This window comes from Erinaceus europaeus, chromosome 8 (genome assembly GCF_950295315.1).
Source record: "Erinaceus europaeus chromosome 8, mEriEur2.1, whole genome shotgun sequence".
Taxonomy (NCBI): Eukaryota; Metazoa; Chordata; class Mammalia; order Eulipotyphla; family Erinaceidae; genus Erinaceus; species Erinaceus europaeus.
In genome coordinates this window covers 20,900,528-20,922,735 of record NC_080169.1, presented here as the reverse complement: position 1 = coordinate 20,922,735, position 22,208 = coordinate 20,900,528, and the positions used below count along the sequence as shown (strand labels likewise).

General features: G+C 38.2%; 1 protein-coding gene across 1 annotated transcript in view; it reads left to right on the top strand.

Moving 5' to 3' along the window:
- Positions 1 to 22,208, top strand: part of SNX31 (sorting nexin 31) — a 77,400-nt gene that overhangs the window by 45,891 nt on the left and 9,301 nt on the right. The window contains exons 9-12 of the mRNA XM_007532806.3: positions 3,915 to 4,007; positions 6,715 to 6,918; positions 13,904 to 14,017; positions 17,891 to 17,968. Of these exons, the coding sequence (XP_007532868.2) occupies positions 3,915 to 4,007; positions 6,715 to 6,918; positions 13,904 to 14,017; positions 17,891 to 17,968 (489 nt within the window). The remainder of the gene's footprint in view (positions 1 to 3,914; positions 4,008 to 6,714; positions 6,919 to 13,903; positions 14,018 to 17,890; positions 17,969 to 22,208) is intronic.

Genomic DNA, 22,208 nt, shown 5'->3' with positions numbered 1-22,208 from the left:
CTGTCCATGAGTTGCACGTGTTTGCACTCACCAGTGATTTGTTGGATTTCCAAAGTAGTTCTAGTCCTGTTTCGATGTGGTCCCAGGTGATCTTTGATATTCCTAGTTGACAAGGAGGAGATGTGTATTTTTAAATTTATTTACTGTCTATTTTTCTACTAATATTTCTTCATGGAAGTAGATTATCTGTTCACTGTAGTGCCTTGAAGATAGAGTTGTTCACAGCAAGACTTTGGCATTATCTCTTATGTGGACCTCTCTTAAATATATTGTCTTAAATTGACTGTCTTAAATATATTGTTTCAATTAAGCTTCATTACAACTCTGTAAGGCAGTAGATGCCACTCTCATTTTTAAGAAGGAAAAGCTTACTGACAAATAATTGAGTAGGTTTGAATATATTAACACAAGAGACTTAACAATGCTGATTGTAAGTGCCTTTATGTGATATGATTCTGAGCTGCTGCTCTCCATAGCTCTTCCTAAATAGGAGATAGAATTGAAGAGAGTGGAGAAGTTGGGTTACTCATTACTATCAATGAGCTTTAATAAAAGCTGCAATGCTACTTTGGTTGTAGCATAAAATGTCAATGAGGGGAAGTTGACGGTTGGGCTTATTAAAAAGTATAGAAAAGGAAAATAGTGTCAGCACCTCCTTGGTGCATTGCTTTAATTGTAAGTATTTTCTTTTTGAGTGGCTTGTTACATAGCAATAACTAAGTGGTACGTAGCTGTTCATAGTGCTTACCTTCTGTTGAGTTATCTGTATGTTGTTGATATATTCCATCTATTGAGCCTAACTGTCACTTAAACTTAGCTGAAAAAATTTACAATCTGATTTTGAACAGAATGAAAATTATCACTTAGGACTGGGGAGATAGCATCATGGTTATGCAAATAGTTTTCATACTCAGGGGTCTGAGCTCCCAGATTTAGTCTCCCATACCACCATAATGCAGAACTCTATATAATAATAATAATAACAATAATAATAATGAAAAGGAAAAGAAACTTATCGCTTGTATAGTAAGACAAAGACAGAGGGACAGATTTCTTTCACATTAGTAAATAAAATGTTATTTTAAAAGAAATGGTCACTGTTCTATATTTTCATGCCAAGCAAAAGCCAGGTGTTATATGTACCTGGAGAGAAGAAACAGCTGTTTTATACTAAAACCTATGCACAAGGACTGCCTAGCATAGACCAAGCAGTGTAGGTGAATGCAAGAGAAATCACCAGTTCAGAAATACTCATGTGACAGGTTCATGCATCATGCAGAATTTTGCTAAGGCACTGTGACATGATTTAGTTGGCAGTATTTTTTCCTAGTGTCACAAAAAATCATGGTATCTTAGACTCAATAGCACCATCAATTTGCCAGATATACAGAACACTGTTTAGGCATGTATCTCCTCAGCCAGACCACTGGCTCCATGTGAACACCCTGGCTTTTCCTACACAGGCTCAAGAACCTGACTACATGACTGAGCCAACTCAATGGATCCCAACAGACAGAATGTCTCTGAAAAGCCTCAACTTTAATGCCCATTCTACTTTAGGAAACTGTTTAAGGGGCTGGACTAGCTACTAAGTCACTTCCATAAAACTATTCTGAAGGCGTCAGGGGGATGGTACACTCTGTAAAGTGCATGTTACTACATGCAAGGAGCCGGGTCCAAGTCCCTACTCCCCACCCACAGAGGATTCACAAGCAGTGTATCAGCATTTCAGGTGTCTCTCTTCCTCTCTCCCTCTCAATTTCTGCCTTATAAAAAATTAAATAAATAAAAATCTTTTAATGAAATAGAACATCTCTTATTAAGTACTTAGTATTCACCACTGGGTTTGGGTTGTGGGTCTGTGTGCATGTGTTTTTGATACCAGGAACTAAACTGGGGAACTTAACCTCACAACTCCACCACTGAGAAGCCTCTCCAGGCTGATTTTTTTTTTTTTTATCATTTTAGAGATGAGGGAGAGACAGATATCACAGCACCCCACCATTCACGGAGTTTCTCCTGGTGCAGTTCATGGTGCTCCCACATAGTGCCAGGACTAGAACCCAGGACGTCATTCATTGTAAGGCACATAATCTGCAGGGTCAGCAGGCACTCACCATTCTATTTTCATGGCAAGAATATCATTTAGAATCCATTTCATATTATAATCTGATCCATATGTAATCATCATCAGTATGCTGTTTACTGATAGTCATCTCATTGTACCTTTGCTAGCAGGATATATTTTTGGTTGTATCTGGTTTATTTGATATAATCTTTGGTTGAGAAAGGGCCACTTAATTCTAATATTGTTTCTATGAAAACAATAGTCTTTATAACATTATTTCCAGGATGTGTGGCGGTGAGAGAAGAGAATTGCTAGCATCATGATATGATTTTTTATCTGTTTTCATTAAGGAGTTATAAACTAGAGAGAGATGAATGGTATTTCCTGTGCATATAGCTGAGGGGAAAGATGGCTTCATAGAAATCATTCAGAATTGCAGTTTCAAAAATGCCTTCTGTGCCGTGCTCTGCCACTGGCTCTTTCTCTCTCTGACTGTTCAACAGTTTGAGTTCTAGTGGTGGCACTGGGAAGGAAAATGAAGTTGAATCTTTCCCTTTAATAACAGATAAGATAACAGATAATCTTTCCCTTTAATAATAGATAAGCCCAGATAAAATTAAAGACTTAAATATATATTAAAAAACAAACCACAGAACCAGAATAAAGTGAAGGAGATGATTTTTTTTTTTATCTGATTTTAATGTTGGGACCCTGTAAGGACTATTAACTCAAACCAATGATGCTAAATATGGCATCAATATGGCAGAAAATATGGCTAAATAGAGATGGTGAGTAGCAATCATGACAGTAAACAGAACCAAAGATACATCATCAATTGTTGGGGCACTGGAAATCCCAAAGATGAAAATTTAAATGCCCTACATTTAAATATTCAGCAGAGAGAATATGACTTTTTATTTCACTACCTTGTACGATATTGTCAAATTATGGATTCACATGTTGTCAAATACATTATACACAGGGTCTTCTGTACATCAATACACTAAGAACAAACCTAAGAAGCAAATGACAAAGCAGGAAGAGTTAACAAAAGAACTAATTTAACTTGTAGAGTACAGTATCTTCAATTCACCAGACAGAGCAGCATCTGTGCATAGAATGCTCTAGAGCCCAGGGTTCTTCTAGTCTTGGTTGTACCAATTTATATGTTATTAGTTCTAAATGGAATTTCCATTTCCCCAACAGTTTACCAACTCTTAATACTGTGTATTCTTTAGTCTGTGCCAAGATGAGAGAAAAAAAAATATTAGCGAAGTTGAATATGTGCGTGTGTGTGTGTGTGTGTGTGTGTGTCAGAGTCCTTATTTTTCCATTGTAGACACATAAGCTCTGTTCATTTCCCTAAAAGAACACTTGTGTTTTTCTTATCACTTTATGTAAGTAACATTCAAATATTATCACATAGGTTGCAGTAATTTTCCCTGGTTTGTCATTTGCCTCTCAGTTTTTTTCTTGGTGACTTGGTGTAGAAAGTTTATATTTTTATGTAATTGGAGGTTCTTTTCCTATGACTATTTTTGCATCTTAGAAATATATTCCCACCTCAAGATCAGATAAAAATATTTGTCTTCAATTTATTCTAGTTCTTTTTTTTTTTTTAACATTTAAGTATTTGATTTCTTCTGGGCTTATTTGATCTGATATTCTGGGGAAAGACCAAACATTTTTTTCCCCACTGGTGCCAGTGGTTGCTAAACATAATTTAAAAAAATAGTTATTGTAATATGCTAAGTTATCTATGTCCACCTGAGTCTATTTTTATAGCCTTCCATGTAAGATTCATTTCTCTTAAGTACACTAACTTTATAACTTATGCTGTTTTAAGGCAATACAGGACATTGAGAAAGAATGGGCCAAACCTACACAGGCACAGAAGCAGGACTTAGAAGCTCTTCAGAGAGAAGCCAACCAAACAAAGGTGAATTAATATTGTATCAATAGAAACTTCTTGGAAGATGCTTTTCCATGCTTTCTAAGCCCATCAGAGGACTAAAAATGAGGTGTTAGGGGCCAAGCAGTGGCCCTCCTAGTTAAGCACACACATAACAGTGTTCAAGGACCCAAGTTCAAGCCCCTGGTCCCCACTTGCAGGAGCAAGCAGGGCTGTAGGCGTGTCTCTCTGTCTCTTTCCCTCTCTACCTCATCCTCCCCTCTCAATTTATCTGTCTCTACCCAATAGTAAATAAATAAAAATGTAATTTAAAAATGAGGCTTTAAAAAGAAAAATACTTTTTTACTATGAAATTAATAAATACGTATTAATTAAAATTCTATAAAGTATGGACAATATAATGAATCCTTTGTCAAGAAAATTAATACAGACCCTTAACGTTCTTCTCAGTGACCTCAGTGTTCCACTTTATGGTCATGTTGTTATTGAGCTAACGTATTCCCTATTAGTGAAAGTCAGACTATTTTCCTACTTTCGCTGCTATAAGTCACTTTGACAGTAAGCACCACAAGGCCTAGCACTGTGTCTAATTTATACATATGCTGTGTATTCCCAACACCTGGTATGGCTCCTGGATTATGGTCCCTGGATACTGCTGCCCATATGCTCTATCTTTGAGTATATGATATATTATTCTTTTTTAAATATTTATTTATTCCCTTTTGTTACCCTTGTTTTATTGTTGTAGTTATCATTGTTGTCGTTGTTGTTGGATAGGACAGAGAGAAATAGAGGAGGGGAAGACAGAGAAGGGGAGAGAAAGATAGACACCTGCAGACCTGCTTTACCTCCTATGAAGCGACTCCCCTGCAGGTAGGGAGCCGGGGGCTTGAACTGGGATCCTACTCTGGTCCTTGCGCTTTGCACCACCTGCGCTTAACCCACTGCGCTACCACCCAACTCCTATGATATATTATTTAGGGTATATTTCTAAAGGTTAATTTTTTTAAGTTTCCATAAAGTGGTGCCAACTCACATCCCCTGCCCCTATGGAGTACACAGGGCTGACAACTATATTTTAATAGAAGAAATGGCTTCAGAGTCATTGTTTTTATTAGGTTAATACATAAAGCAATTCTTCAGAGTCTCGGGTGCTTAGAAAATTATTTTAAAAATTACATTAAGGGGTGTGGGGTGATGGCACACCCTGTTGAGTGCACACATTACCATGTATAAGGACCCAAGTTCAAATCCCTAGTCCCCACCTGTAGAGGGAAGCTTCATGAACAGTGAAGCAGTGCTACAGATGTCTCTCTCTTTACCTCTTTCCCCTTTCTCTCTGTCTCTGTTCTATAAATAAACAATATTTTTAAAAGAGGGAGAGAGAGGGAAAGAGGGGGTATGTGGAAAGGAAAGGGAAGGAAAGAGAAAGAATAGAAAGGAGAGGAGAAGAGAGAGGAGGGGAGGGGAGGGGAGGGGAGGGAAGGGAAGGGAAGGAAAGGAAAGGAAAGGAAAGGAAAGGAAAGGAAAGGAAAGGAAAGGAAAGGAAAGGAAAGGAAAGGAAAGGAAAAACTTATTGCCATGATTTAATAATTTTCCTTCTTGGTATTATACCACAGTTTTGTCACAAAATTAGGAATTCAAGTTCTCTGTGTATTTGTAAATTTCAACAATGAGGGCTTCTATTTTGATAAAAAAAGAATGTTACTGCTACTTTAAACAAAATTATGAATCTGCTCTAGAAACTTCTTAATTTACCAAGAAGCCATTTTTTAATTAACAAACCCATTTTTTCTTTTTCAGAAAATTGCGATGAGTTTATTATAATTTTAAGTTACCAAACAATAAACAAATATATTTTTATTGAGGGGATTAATCTCTCAATTTCTCTCTGTCCTATCCAACAACAATGGCAGCAATAACAACAATAGTAATAACAACGTCAACGATGATAAGCAACAAGGGCAACAAAAGGGGAAAAAATAGCCTCCAGAAACAGTGGATTCATAGTGCAGGCACCGAGGGCCAGTGATAACCCTGGAGGAAAAAAAAATTGTAGCTGTTAACACTAATACTTTGTTGAAAAAAATGATAAGTACTGGATAGTTGTGGTCATGACAGATGTCAGATTGACTGTGAACAGTAGTTGTCCTGCTCTCAGGTGACATCTGAAGTGACAGCAAAAGCCAAACCTTAAACATCACATACAAGTGTTTCCTGGACACCTCAGGGTTGTCTAGATCTCTGATTACAAAGCAGACTCATTCATGCTCATATGTAACTGCTGTTTCCAAAATATCTTTCTCAGGCAGTACCACCATCACATAGTGCGCCACCACTAAAAATGAGGTTTTTTTTTTAAAGACAACTTTTATACTTAGACTTTTTTCTCGTTCTAGTTTAACCTGCTGAGATAGACTCACATGTACTCATTCACTTGATTCACTCAACTCTTTCATTCATTCCCTCATAAAGTATGTTCGTCCCCACCCTGTGCCAAGCACGGCAATAGAAACTGAGGCAAGAGAGTGAAGAAGACAGAGATGGTCTTTGTCCTGGGAAGGCATGTCTGAACTTCTGAGCGAGGACCCAGGACAACCTCTTCATTAGTCCCATCTAGAAGTGAAAGGCGATCCCATGCGTTCTACTAGAATGGCAATAACTGATGACAAAGAGGTTTTCATCTTTTTCAAAAGGCTTTCTGTTTCCTTCTACTCCCCACACTTGGGCGCAGTTTCTTGAGCTGTCGCAGGAGATCCAGCACTATGGATACATGCAGCTGGATCCTTGCACCTGTGACTACCCAGAACCAGGCTGTTCAGTCACACTTGCTGTTGGCAACAGCGAGATCAGCTGCTGCATAACCCTGCCTGACGACCAGACCCAGAGCATCACCTTCCAGATGAGCAGCATAAGGTGTTGGCAGGTCACATTCTTCGTGAGTAACTTGGTATCATACCATACCTATGACTTAATCCCCATCTGTGGTTTTTAAATCTTATGGGGGAGGGGAGGAGATAGCATGCTCTCTACTCTGCATGAAATCCTGGGTTCAAGCCCCCCCCCCAGCTGGAACCTGGAAGCACCTGCATGGGGGGAAGCTTCACAAGTGGTAGGGCAGTGCTGCATGTCTCCCCTTCTGTGTCTATCACCTGCTATCTTAAAAAAAAAAAAAAAAAGGCAGAGAGGGAATCTACCTGGAGTGCTAGAATCGTACAGACACAGACTCTACGCAAAACCTCAGGTGTCACACATTCATTAATTAATAATTAATTAAAATTCAGTCATCCTGGGTGACAAATGTTGAGGGAAACAGGCCTGCCATTTCTCCTTCTGACCCATCAATTCCTTGAGTGGAGATACTTTAGGCCACTGGGTAGTTAATTCTGTCTCTTATCTGTACAGGTTCCCACCTGTAGCAGTAGAGGCACTAGTATTCCTACCTCCCAACGACAGGCTTCTTTGCCACTTGAAGAGTGGTTAGGATAGCAACAGTGTACAGGAATAACAACTACAATTTCTTCAACACTTACAATGTATTCAATCCTGGCAAGATTGCTACCCTTGGAAGCTGGCTGCTGACCAGCAAAAATATTCTTTCTTTTTTCTTTTGTCTTCTCACATCTTTTCAAGATGTGTGTTAGCATATTACACCTGTTACCACTAACCCTTGACCAGTCTACCAGGTCGCCGCCACTCTAAGCCATACCTCTTCCTTCTTTGGCTTAGAGTTTGGATTTGCTTGACTTTGTTCCCTACTTTGATGACCTTCTATTTATTTTTTAATCCAGTTTTCCATCAAAAAGTAATATCAAATGTAGAAATTTTATGTTTATCTCTGCATCTTCAGGACCAACAAGATACATTTGATACAGGCTAGAATGCTGGAAGGGTAAAGCTGAGCTTGGTATAAAGTGAGAGATGAAAAGAAAATTTAAGAAATACACATTAATGTCAGAAACTAATATTTCAACCCAATTTCCCCAGCACCATTATTATCTTGGGCCCCCTTATAAAAAATTAGTTGCTCTTATCAAAAAGTTAGGTTTTAGGGCTTTAACTCTGGGCTATCAATTTTATTTTTTGGTCTCTGTTTCTGTTTTTATTCCAATACCAGGAAGTTTTGATTGTAATAGTCGTATCATATAATTTGAAGTCAGGGAGCATGATAACATCATTTTTACTCTTCTTTTCCCCCTCAAAATTGCTTTGGCAATTCTGGGTATTTTCTGGTTCCAGATAAACTTTTGTAGTCCCCCCCCCATTTCCTTAGCAGAATTATTCTTAAGAATCACTAGTGTCAAGTGGGGACACATAGCATAATTATTATACAAAGAGACTCTCATGCTGGAGGCTCCAAAGTCCCAGGTTCAATCCTTCATACTATCATAAACCAGAGCTGAGCAGTGTTCTGGTTTAAAAAAAAGATCACTAAATAAATAAATAATTAATTAAACAAACTAAATTAAAAATTCATTAGAATCACTAGTGTCACACCTAATTGTCATCCCATTCATATAAGATTGGTCATGTCCAGAATGGTATGGCCATACTGCCATCCAAGAGAAACCCTTATGACTGGCTCTGCTGAGTTCCTATATTGTACCAGGTGCTACATTGGACATTGCCACATCTGTTATTTAACTAAATTCTTACCTTAATTCAGTGAAACAAGTAGGATTTTCCCTATTACTCCAGAAACTGAAGACAACTTATATATAACAGACATTACAGAGCAATTATGATGTCTAGTTCAAAATTCTTGATATCCATGGGAAATTTTGTAAAACAACAATGAGATTCCACTTCACACCTGTGAGAACAGCTTACATCAACAAAACAAAATAGGACAAGTATTGGCAAAGATGTACAGAAAAAGGAATTGTGTTACACTGTTGTTGGAAATGCAAACTTGTGCAACCCCTTTGGACAACAGAATAGAGTGCTTAAATAAAAGTGGAAATACCTTAAGCTCTAGTATACCACTCATAGGCATTTATCCAAAGGACACACAGACACTAGTTAGAAGGGACATATGTACCCCTAACTGCATTATTCACGATAGCTAAAGAGTAGAAGCGGCCCAGCTGACCAGATGACTGGGTAAAGAAGTTATGATATTTGTGTTGAAGAAAGTAATGATTTCCCCCATCTGTGGGAAGCTGGAGAGGGGACGCTTTACCAGCAGAGGAGCAGGGCTGCAGGTGTCTCTCTTTCTCTCATCCTATCTCCCTTTCCCTCTCAATTCCTCTCTGTCTTTATTTTAAAAATGAATAAATAAAAATAATTTTTTAAGAAAACATCATAAAAAGACGTTACATGGAATACTACTCTACAATCAGAAAGATGATATTGTGTTCTTTTGGACAGAATAAGTAGAACTGGAAGTAATTATGCTTACTAGCAAAATAAACTAAGTAAATAGGTGTAGAATCTAGAGAACTGAAACAAATGACTATGCAAAAAAAAAGTAAACAAATAGTCTCAAAGACTTTGTGAGACCTCTGGTAGTTATTGTTAGGAAGGTGGGGGCACATAGCTTGGGTGGTGGGTGTAGTATAACTGTCATAATTTTGTAAACCACTATTAAATCACTAATAAATATGTTTTTTTTTTAAATTTGCCCATTCAAGTAAAAATGCCTAATTGCTTCCAATTTTCAGCTTTTATGAATAAAGATTGTATAAATATTTATGTATTATTTTTTATCCAAGCACACATCTTAATTTCCCAAGGGTAGATACATAGAAACTAGATCACACTGAAGTTATATGTCTAGTTTTTAATTAAGAAACTGCCAAACTGTTTTTTTTTTAATTTTTTATTTAAGAAAGGATTAATGAACAGAAACATAAGGTAGGAGAGGTACAACTCCACACAATTCCCACCACCCAATCTCCATAACCCACCCCCTCCCATGATAGCTTTCCCATTCTCTATCCCTCTGGGAGCATGGACCCAGGGTCGTTGAGGGTTGCAGAAGGTAGAAGGTCTGGCTTCTGTAATTGCTTCCCCGCTGAACATGGGCGTTGACTGGTCGGTCCATACTCCCAGTCTGCCTCTCTCTTTCCCTAGTAAGGTGTGTCTCTGGGGAAGCTGAGCTCCAGGACACATTGGTGGGGTCTTCAATCCAGGGAAGCCTGGCCAGCATCCTGGTGACTGCCAAACTGTTTTCAAGGTTCACTATACCAATTTATATCCCTATGAGTGATAGATATTCTTTTTTTTTTCAATAATTTTTTAAAAATATTTTACTTATTTATGTATTTGTTAATGAGGAACATAGGAGGAGAGAGAAAGAGCCAGACATCACTCTGGTACATGTGTTGCTGGGGATTGAACTCAGGATCTTATGCTTGAGAGTCCGATGCTTTATCCACTGCGCCACCTCCCGGACCATGATATTCTTTTTAAATTTTATTTTATTTTATTTATTCCCTTTTTTTGTTGCCCTTGTTGTTTTATTGTTGTAGTTATTATTGTTGTTGTCGTTGTTGGATAGGACAGAGAGAAATGGAGAAAGGAGGGGAAGACAAAGAGGAGGAGAGAAAGATAGACACCTGCAGACCTGCTTCACCGCCTGTGAAGCGACTCCCCTGCAGGTGGGGAGCCGGGGTTGGAACTGGGATCCTTTTGCCGGTCCTTGCGCTTTGTGCCATGTGCGCTTAACCCGCTGCGCTACAGCCCGACTCCCCGATAGATATTCTTAATCCAGTTTCTCTTCATCCTTCTCATCATTTCCCATCATCTCTATATTTCTAGGTTAGTCTCTCTGGTAAGTGTGTGATGGCATTTATTGTAATGTTAATTTACATTTCCCTCATGACCAGTGATACTGAATAAATTTGTACTTGCTTATTTCTCATCTGCATATCTTTGGCAGAACATATTTTTGTATCTCTTGAGTTTTGATAGTACTTGATATATTCCAGATACTAGTTCTATATTGGATGTGTAGTTTGCAAATCTTTTTCTCTCATCCTGTGATTTTTCATTCTCTTTTTTTATATTTATATATTTTCCCTTTTGTTGCTATTGTTGTATAACATTGTTGTGGTTATTGATGTCATTGTTGGTGGATAGGACAGAGAGAAATGGAGAGAGGAGGGGAAGACAGAGAGGGGGAGAGAAAGATAGACACCTGCAGATCTGCTTCACCACCTGTGAAGTGACGCCTCTGCAGGTGGGGAGCCGGGGCTCGAACTGGGATCCTTAAGCCGGTCCTTGTGCTTTGTGCCACATGCACTTAACCTGCTGCACCACCACCCAACTCCCGATTTTTCATTCTCTTAACAGGGTCTTTTACAGAAATTTAAAATTTAAAATTTTTTTAATTTTAAAGTTCAGTACATCTATTTTTCCTTCTATAAAATTTTCTCTTAGTTTCAAGAACTCTTGCCAAACCTTCAATATTGAATATATATTTTTTCTAAAATTTTTATAGCTAAAGTCATTAATTTAAGTACGTGATCCATTTTAAGTTAATTTTCTTTTCTTTTCTTTTCTTTTCTTTTCTTTCTTTCTTTCTTTTTTTGCCTCCACAGTTATGGCTGGGGCTCAGTTCCTACACTAAAAATCCACTGCTCATAGAGGCCATTTTTCCCATTTTTGTTGCCCTTGTTGTTATTGTTGTTATAGCTGTTGTTGTTGGATAGTATAGAGAGAAATCGAGAGAGGAGGGGAAGACAGAAAGGGGTAGAAAAAGACACCTGCAGACCTGCTTCACCGTTTGTGAAGTCACCCCCCTGCAGGTGGGGAGCCAGGCACCTGAACCAGGATCCCTACGTTCATCCTTGTGCTTTGCACCATGTGCTCTTAACCCGCTATGCCACTGCCCAGCCCCCTTAAGTTAATTTTCATATAAAGCATGAAACTTAGATAAAAAAGCTTATGCATGTCTAATTGGTCCAGTAACTTTTTGTTGAAAATGCTATTTTGCATCAGAATTGTTTTTGTAACTTTGTCAATAATCAACTAGGTGTATTTGTGTGGATCTGTTTCTGGATTCTGTGTTCTATTCTGCCACTAATTACCACACAATAATTCTCTTCATTTGCAACAGGCTTGTTGAGATAGTCATATATCCTATTGGTTTATTTTTGTGTTTTTTTTCTCCCTTATGAGTGGATTTGAGTCATTGAAGATGTTTTTTAAAACTTCATCAAAAAGACTTCTGTCAATGTTTTTCTCTAAATATCTAATGACTTATGGTCCAATATCCAAACCTTTGATCCATTTGGAGTTTACTTTGATGTGTAGTAAAATGTAGTGGTCCAGTTTCATTCTTCTGCATGTTTCAACCCAGTCTTCCTAACACCATTTTTTAGGAGACTTTCCTTTCTCCATTTAATGTTTTAGCTGCCCCTGTCAAAAAATTAGGTGTTCATAGGTGTGGAGCCTTTTTTTTTCTGGGCTCTTATTTCTTTCCCACTGGTCTATGAGTCTATTTTTATTCCAGTGCCAGGCAGTTTTAATTCTAGTAGCCCTACAATATAGTTTAAGGTCTGGAAGCATGATGTCTCAATTCTTGTTTCTTTTTCTCAAGTTCGTTTTGGAAATCGTAGGTATTTTATGAGTCTGGATACACTTTTACAGCTTTTGGACTATTCCCTTAAATAAATTTGGTGTCATCTTGATGGGGATTGCATTAAATTTGTATATGATTCAGGGTAGAATAGTCATTTTGACAGTGCTAATTCTTCCAATTCATGAACATGGTATATCTTTCCACTTCTTTTTTATGTTTTATTTCCTTGAATAGTAAGTCATAATTTTTCCGTATACAAGTCTTTTCCTTCCTTTATTAGGTTTAGTCCTGTATACTTGATGATTTTTGTTGCTATAGTAAATGGAATATTCATATATCATATAGTCATAGCAGTTGTGCAACCATCACCAAAACCAATTTCACGAGACATTCAGCCCCATACCCTCTAGCTCCTTCAGATTCCATCATCCATAAGAAACTACTAATCTCCTTTCTGTCTCCATAGGTTTGCCTGTCCTGAGCACTATGTGTTAATGGAATTATATATGGTTTGGATTACAACTTCTCTAAGACTTTTTAAATATGTAAATCTTTTTAATGCATTTTTTAAACTAGAGCACTGCTCAGTTCTGGCTAATTGTGATGCAGGTGGTTGAACTTGGGACTCTGGAGCCACAAGCATGAGTCTTTTTGCATAACCATTATACTATCTACCCCCACACAGATTACCAACTTCATTCTTGTTGTAGCATGTATAAGTACTTTGACCCTTTTTCTGATCCAGTAACATGTCCTTATGTAGAGAGAATTGTGGTAGCAAAAAGAGGGGCTTAAAGAAGCAGAGAGTGGCCAGATCCTTAAAGCCTGGTATGAATTACCTGTGATTTTTTTTTTGTTTGTTTGTTTTTTTGGTAATTTAGCAAGTATAAGTGAGTAAATAGTACAGACTCCATTTTGTTTTTTATAGATTTACTTTTACCAGAAGGCCGTCACCCAGATCTCTGGGACTAGATGTACCTATTATACCTTCAGAGAGTGCTTAATGATTCTGTATTGAAATTTTATAGGCCACTGGGCTCCAGTGACTTATTCTTCATGACAAGACCCCTCCCAGCTGTACAAACATGTCTTTTATCCTTCAAATAAATTAATAAATCAAAAACAATTTTGAATAGTTTCTACTTTTGCTCCATTCCTGCTTTTACCCTCCTAATCTGAATTAAGTGTCTGTCCTGTTTATTTTCACAGGTCTGTGTTGGATTCCCTTACAATATGTGTTATACCAAGTGGTGGCAATTTATTTCCTTGGCTCTTCATAAACTGATAATTTCTTGGGAACAATGACATTCTTATTTATCTTTATATTCTTTCCAGAAGTGTCTAACATAGATACTTATTTCTACTGAATATCAGGTAATTTTTTTTTTCTCTTTAGGGGACACTATTGGATATGGATTATCACCAGAGAACTCTCAACCAGAGCTTGGAGCTCAGATTTGAGTACATCAAAGACAGTCACTCTGAATGGTTTGTTATTTATACCAAACAGGTGGGTTCTCATGGCATAGCCTTGAGAAATCCTTGTTGAAATGCTGTCTAACTATTGAATGGATAAAGCACATCACCCTAACCCAAGGGAGTAGAGTACTAGAGGACTCTGTATCCTATACACTCTCTTACTGTTTCTTTTTTGTTCTACCTAATAGTCACCTTGACCTCCATATAACTTAGAAATAAATTTAGTTAGATCAGAGGCCAGTGAGTGTTTCTTGAAGAACCAAATTTAGATTTTTTAAAATACTTATTTATTTATTCCCTTTTGTTGCCCTTGTTGTTTTATTGTTGTAGTTTTTATTATTGTTGTTGTCGTTGTTGGATAGGACAGAGAGAAATGGAGAAAGGAGGGGAAGACAGAGAGGGGGAGAGAAAGACAAACACCTGTAGATCAGCTTCACCACTTGTGAAGCGACTCCCCTGCAGGTGGGGACCCGGGGACTCGAGCTGGGATCCTTACACCAGTCCTTGCACTTTTCGCCACCTGCACTTAACCTGTTGTGCTACCACCCGACTCCTATATTTTAGATTTTAAGTCCACATAGTCTCTGTTGCAACTACTTACGTCTATTGTTGGAACACAGAAGCAACCTTAGACAATAATAAATAAATGAGGTTTTTGATTTATTGGCTGTGTCCCAACAAAATTTTATTTATAAAAATAGGTGGGGGTAGATTTATTTTTTAACTCTGGCCTAGTGGATATAGATTTTTGTTATCACAGAATATTGGAAGTAGGCAGTTGGCATTACTTGTCACTCTTCTGATCTTTTTCAAAAGCATAAAAACTATTCCTTTTCATCCAGAAAACAAAGTATCTACCCTGTAAGTCCTCCAGAAGATTTCTGTTCTGTGTTGTTGGTCAGGAATGGGTCATGTTACCACTCCTAGCTGCAAAGGAGCCTGAGAATGAAGCACTTAGCAAAGAAAAGGATTCTTATTCACCTTAGAGTTAACATAAGTTACTGCTGGTAACTGGACACTTTTTCATCCCAAACAAAATCATAGGTGTTGTAGGGTGGCAAATGATCTGTGTCTACCATGGGCTTATTATTAAAACTGAGACAAAAATCCTTTGAAAACTCTAATTTTCTAAATGCCATATGCAGTATTAAAATCATTTCCATTGAACTAACTTGAACGACTCCATTTGGAATGGAAACCAGAAATATTCCAAAATGAAAACAGAGTATACATGTCAGCATTATATTCAACTTGAAGCCTTGGCAATCACACTAATTTCAAGGCTTCTAGAGTTTTCTGGTTTGAAGCACTTCTGAAAAACACAACGTTTCAAATTACAATCCTACATTAGAGAAATAGGTCCTAGGGGGCAGGCTGTACTGAGTTAAGTGCACATAGGTCCTCAAGTTTATCGTATGAGACTTCTTTAGGGAGATGGTAGGATGGCTACAGCAGCATTTGCAGACTTGAAGACACACAGAGACTTTGGTAGTGATTCGTCTTTCCTCTCCAAGAATTCTATATAGTAGTTAAATTTTCTTATGGTATTTTAATCTAGTCAGTGGCAAACAAGTTTAAGCCACTATAGAAAAGTGTAAGAAACATTCTTTTAAAGGATTCCTAGTAGGGCTCTAGTTCTTTTGGAATGTAGGTTGATTGATATGTATTCAAGGGCTATTTCTACAAGACAGAAATGTGGTTTGTGCGCCTAATAAATACAAACAGGGACTTGGACCAAATCTTTTTTAAGCTCTTTAAACAAAATAAGAGTCTCTTTATATTTAATGAGCTTTAACAGGTTTCTAGTAGAGTCCTAATGGACATATTTGTGTACATTGTATAGGACTATGCGATCAGTAGCCTCACTGTGGGAGGGAGCAATATTAAACATCTTTAAAAAATCTTACTTATTGGGGGCCGGCCAGTAGCACACTGGGTTAAGAATGAAGCATAAGGACTGGAGGGAGGCTCTCAGTTCCAGCCCCTGGCTCCCACCTGCAGTGAAGTCGCTTCACAAGTGATGAAGCAGGTCTACAGGTGTCTGATTTTTCTCTCTCCCTTTCTATCTTCATCTCCTCTATCAATTTCTGTCTTAGCCAATTAAAAAAAAAAAGGAGCAGTGGATTTATAGTGCAGGCAATGAGCCCAAGCGATAAAACCCTGGAGGCAAAAAAAAAAAAAATTCTTATTTATTTATTTATACCACAGCACTGCTCAGCTCTGGTTTATGGTGGTACAGGGTATTGAACCGCGGACTTTGGAGCCTCAGGCATGAGAGTCTCTTTGCATTGCTTTTATTCTATCCACCCCCAAGCACCTTAACTATCTTTTATAGCAGCACAAGCTCAGTACTTTGTTGTTTAACCATTTCATATCCTGGAGATGAATGATGGATAAATGATAGATAGATAGATAGATAGATGACAGACAGACAGATATCCATCCTCCTACATATATTAACATGTTTAATTCTTAGTAAAACAAGAAAGTCAAAATATATTCTTTCAAACAGACAGGCTACTATTGTTTTTTTGTTTTTTTTTTTAACCATGGCACATTTTTGCATAGAAAAATATGTCATGGGGCTGGGCATTGGCACAACATATTACAGTGCATGAGGATCCCAGTTCAAGCCCCCAGTCCCCACCTGCAAGGGTGAAGCTTCAGGAGTGGTAAAGCAGGTGTCTCTCTGTCTCTCTATTGTCCCTTTCTCTCTAAATTTTTCTGTGTCTATCTAAAATGAAAACAAAAGAAATAACAATTGTTTTACATAAACTAGAGTATTTTAAAGAAGAAAAAGAAAAATATGTCATCACTTTTCCAATAACCCAATATTTATATGTAAGAATAGATCTCTTACTAATATATGAATAAAGGTAAATGTGAAATTTTAACACTTGGCTCATCTGATAACAGCAATAGGCAGTTTTTATTATTTGTTGAGCCTAAAACATAAGCTTACAAAGTTATAGGGAAAAAATGGTATGAAAGAGTTGAGCGTTTAGAGGGGGAAGTTTAATTATACAGGTTATCTATCTATATTTGTGTACGTGTGTGTATGGTGTCAAAGGTCAAACCCAAGTCAATCTATGCAAAGTGTGCACCCTCCCACTGAGATGCACCCCCAGCCCATAGTAGATAAATATTAATAATGAGATCCAGGCTATTTTTTGAAATTAAAATTTACTTTAGGTATATTCATGTAATTGAGAAAAAGTGTGGTGATTTGCTAGTTATATTTTATGCAAATGTATGGAAGTTAAAGAGGAAATCTAAATTCTTAAAAAATTGTTACTAGAGGGTGGATCTCAAAATCTGCTTCATGAGGGGGTCAGGCAGTAGCGCAGCAGGTTAAGTGCACATGGCACTAAGTGCAGGGACCGGTGCAAGGATCCTGGTTGGAGCTCCTGGCTCCCCAGCTGCAGAGGATTGCTTCACAGGTGGTGAAGCAGGTCTGCAGGTGCCTATCTTTCTCACCTCCTCTCTGTCTTCCCCTCCTCTCTCCATTTCTCTCTGTCCTATCCAACAACAATGACATCAATAATAATAATCACAACAATGATAAAACAACAAGGGCAACAAAAGGGGGGGAATAGCCTCCAGGAGTAGTGGATTTGTGGTGCAGGCACTGGGCCCCAGCAATAACCCTGGAGACAAAAAAAAGAAAAAAAGAAAAAGATCTGCTTCATGGTATGACAAAGGAAGGGAAAGAATGAGAGAAATTTATTTATTTATTTTAGGATTTATCTATTTATTTAGAGGGAGAGAAAGAGTAAGAGAGAACCAGAACACTCCAGCATAAACAGTTTCAAACTTGGGACTTCATACAGAATCCTACACTCTCTCAACTGAACAAACCACTTCTTTGATGGTTTGAAGAATTCTTTATGTCTGGGTTTCTTAGGCTTTTTTGCTGAGTAGCTGTTTGAAAAAGATGATATCAGAAAAGACAGCAAAGAAAGCTGCAGAGAATCCAGAAATGGTAAGTGCTCTGTGTGTACTTTTCACTCTATGGGCCCACCAAAAGCTGACATTGAGCTATATGGATGAATTCCCTGTACCTATATGCCAGCCTCATGATAAGAATCCAGCTGCCCAGGAGAAAGTTTGTTTCTTGAGTGAAGTCTTTTGGATTCAAACTATTACAAAAAAATCATCCTTGGATTGCTGGGAACTGTTAAATGTCCTTCTGTTATATACCCCTGAACTTCTGCTTTCCCCCTAAATGAAAGACTCCAATTTTACCATGAAAAGATGCATCCTTTGATGCACCATGTTACCATGTTGTGATATTGTGATACTGTATTACTTTGTTGCTCTTAGCTCAACTATTTTAGCTTTCAGCTCTCTAACCATCTGAAGATAGTTAATGTTTTCTTTCAGAGTCTCATTTATTGTTTCCCCATTTCTGATGGCACTTATTTCAAACTCTTTCCTCCTGTGACTAATGTCTCAATTAGTGTTTGGATGCTGTCCTCATTATTATGCGCTTCTACCTTTGGGGGCTTTTAGCTGGGCTTTTTGCCTGCTTCACTTCTCCTATGTTTCTCCTTGTTTTAACCATTGTATATAGTGTGTTATGAATTCCCTCTCTCTGTACTTTTCAATCTACTGATCACTTTTGCCTGGATTGACTTGTATCTAAGTAAGGTACTTAAAGAGTTCACAGTTGTGGAAATTAACAGTTGTTTCAGTGTTATCTCAATCCCTGAGTTGAAGGACAGTGGCTGTTAAAACCTCTTTTTTTCTTTTTCTTCCTTGTAGGCTATGGTAGCCTGAGGGATTTTACCTATAAGTAGGTTTTTTTAGCTTGACCACTCACTCCTGACCAAGAGATAAAGCAGGGTGGGGGAGAGATATCAGAGTGGTTATGCAAAGAGACTCCCACACCCCAAGGATCCAAAGCCCAGGGCTCAATTCAGTTTCTCTGCCAGCAGCTAGAGCCAAGGCAGGCAGCACTGTTTGGCCCTGTTAGGCTCTAAACAAGTCCCTTTTACAGTCTGTGGATTCTGAGGGAATTATTGACCTTGTTCTCATCAGGAGAACAATATGGAAAGCTCTCATTATACAGCCTCACCTCTAGTCCACCAGGGTTTAGCTCTTCTCCTGAGTTTCCCAGCCAGTTCTCTGCCCCCTAGTGTCATCACAGGGCCTCCCCACTGCTGCTCCAGCTTCCAAGGGGCAGTAGCAATGGAGACTTACAGTTGCATTTGGTGACCTTATAGGGGTCCTCTCTTCCCTTCAGTAGTCCTTTTGTTGGCAAAACAGACTGGAGGTAGCTCCTCAACTGGCAAACTGCTGGACTATTACCAGCCCCTCAGGAGTAGATACAGGCTTTAGCCCCAGGAATCTCTCCTTATGCTCTTCTCTGTCCACTAGCCACACATGTTTTTAATCATGGGTGATTTGGTGGGTTCCCAAAGTAGTCCTAGTCTAGTCTTGTTGCCTTGTTGTGCTGTCTCAGGTGATCTTTGATATTCCTAGTTGACCACAGAGAGGAGAGGAGAGAAATGCAGCTGCTGCTACTCTGTAGCCCTGCCTCCAGAAATCCCTCTATTGATTTTTCTAACTACTATACCATACGTATGCCCCAAATGAAGGAGCATAATTTTTTAAATGAGTACACATTAATGCTGGTTGACATATATTATCATAGTTATTTTTCAGAATATTACTTTAATTTTACAAATACAACAGGGGCTGACAAAATAGCTCAAATAGTGTGTTGCTTTGTCATCTGCACAAACCATGTTCTAGCCTAGCCCCTACTGCACTGAAGGAAGCTTCAGAGCTGTGATCTCTTTCACTTTATCTGCCTTCTCTACCTATCTAAAATGTAAATAAATATAAAATTGCAACAGAAAATATGCCCAATGTTCCCATTTAAATTTAGTCCTATATAAGAAAATAGAAGGCACTCTACATTTCACATGAACTTTTGCTTGAAGTTGCAGTTTTTCCCTTGTGAAAATAGTTGATTTTTATACTTCTCTTCTTCTAGTACTGAAAATATTTTTCCAAGTAAAATAAAATCCACTGCTCCCTGGTATTTGAACAACTCAAAATGTACTAGAAAGTAGCAAATCAAAGCAATAAAAATTTTTTAAATTCTCTTTTTAAGAGAGTAATAAAATCTAATCCCTTAGGCTTTGATTATTAAATATATAAAAAGAAGAGGAGAAAAGTAATTAAATCAAGTAGTCTCATTAAATGAGAATATTTTCAAATGTGGTTGAATAAAATGTTATCCCGTTGATGCAAGAAATACTTGTACAATGAATAGGTAAAGAACTTGCCTACCCCACTAGGGAAAGATAGAAACAGGATGGGGGTATAGATTGACCATCCAACACCCATGTCCAGCAGAGAAGGAATAACAGAAGCCAGACCTCCCACCTTCTGTACCCCATAAAGAATTTTGGTGCATACTCCCAGACATGGAGAAATGATAGGGGAAGATGACCAGAGGGCTCTCAACTCCAACTCCATCAGGACCTGGAGAGAGAAGAGGAAAAAGGAAGAATCATTTAGATGTAGTAATAGGTACATGTGTAACTTGGAAAGGAAAAGAAGACTGTACAATACCCCATTTGTGGGCCCCCATAGGATCTTGCCCTGACTGTGGTTTAACATCGGTAGAAAATGTTTCATCTTCCGAAGGGAGGCTGGACAACATACTCTGTTCCACCTAAGGAAGATGGGTCCTGAAATTGGGGCAGCTTGCAATGTTCCTACTCATGACCACAGAATGTGAGCTCAGATATAGAGGGATGCAGATGTCACACAGGCTCCTAAGCTGAATATGGGCCCCAGACCAGATCAAATCAATGGGGTTTATAGTCAACAATGTTTATACACCTTTCCCATATTTGGGAGCTACTCTCTTCCCTGATCCAGTTTTCTGGTCTTTTTTCTACCTATGACATCATCTCCCCAGACAATAACTTGTATCCATTTGCATATCAGATGTCAGACTCAAAAAAAAAAAAAACTAGTATAGTCATAGGCCCTTTGGAATATAACTAAAATAGGCTTACTAACTATCTATAAAATGGAGACCCCCCAACTCTTCATCTGAACTACCTGAACTATTGCAACTTTTAGGTTCATGATTAGTCAACAATGTGTTTGGCTTTATATGTTAACTCTTTTCAGCCACCAAGTTCCAGATGTTAACATGATGCCGACCAGACTTCCCTGGGCAGATGACCCCACCAATGTGTGCCCCACTATGGAAAGAGAGACAGGTTGGGAGAATGGACTGACCTGCCAACACCCATGTTTAGCAGGGAAGCAATTACAGAAGCCAGACTTTCCACCTTCTGTACCCCATAATGACCCTGGGTTCATACTCCCAGAGGGACAAACAATAGGAAAGCTATCAGGGGAGGGGAGGGGATACAGATTTCTGGTGGCAGAAATTGTGTAGAGTTGTACCCCTCTTATCCTATGATTTTTGTCAGTGTTTCCTTTTTTTTTTTTTTTTTTACAAATAAACAACTTAAAAAGGGAAAATACATACAAATATAGACAGATAGTCGTACGAATAATAGTTAACCCACAGCTGTAACCTTAGAAGAATTGCTGTAGCTTATAGTGGTGGTAATGTTATGTGCCTTGTTATCTTGTAATTTTGTAAATCATTAATAACTTTTTTTTAAAAAAAGAACCTCCTCAAAAATAAAAGACAGAGATTTACTTAAATGTTTCAAGAAAAAGAACGACACAAGCTATATTCCTTAGATTTGCACATACTGAAGCCCGTAGTTTACCCCTATATCTGATAGCAGTGTTGCTTATTACTCAAAACTCCACAAGTTTTTCTCTTCTTTCTCTTTCTCTTCCCTTCTCCCTTCCTTCCTTCCTGCCTTCCTCCTCTTTCTTTCTTTCTCTCTTTCTTCTTTCCTTCCTTTCTTTTTTTGTCTTTTTTGTCACTAGGGTTATCTCTGGAGCTCAATGCCTGCATGACAACTCCACTATTATGGTGGCCTTCCTCCCCCGCTCCCTTTCCCCTTTATTTTCTAATAGATACACAAAGAAATAGAGAAGGAAGATAGAAAAGCAGGGAGAGAGACACCTGCAACACGGCTCCAGTGCTTGTGAAGCCTCCCCCCTGTAGGTGGGGGTTGGGGACTTGAACTTGGGTTCTCAGCATGGTAACTTATGTGCCCTAGAGAGTGCACCACTGCTAATCCCTCTGTGTTTTATCTCCAATAATAATA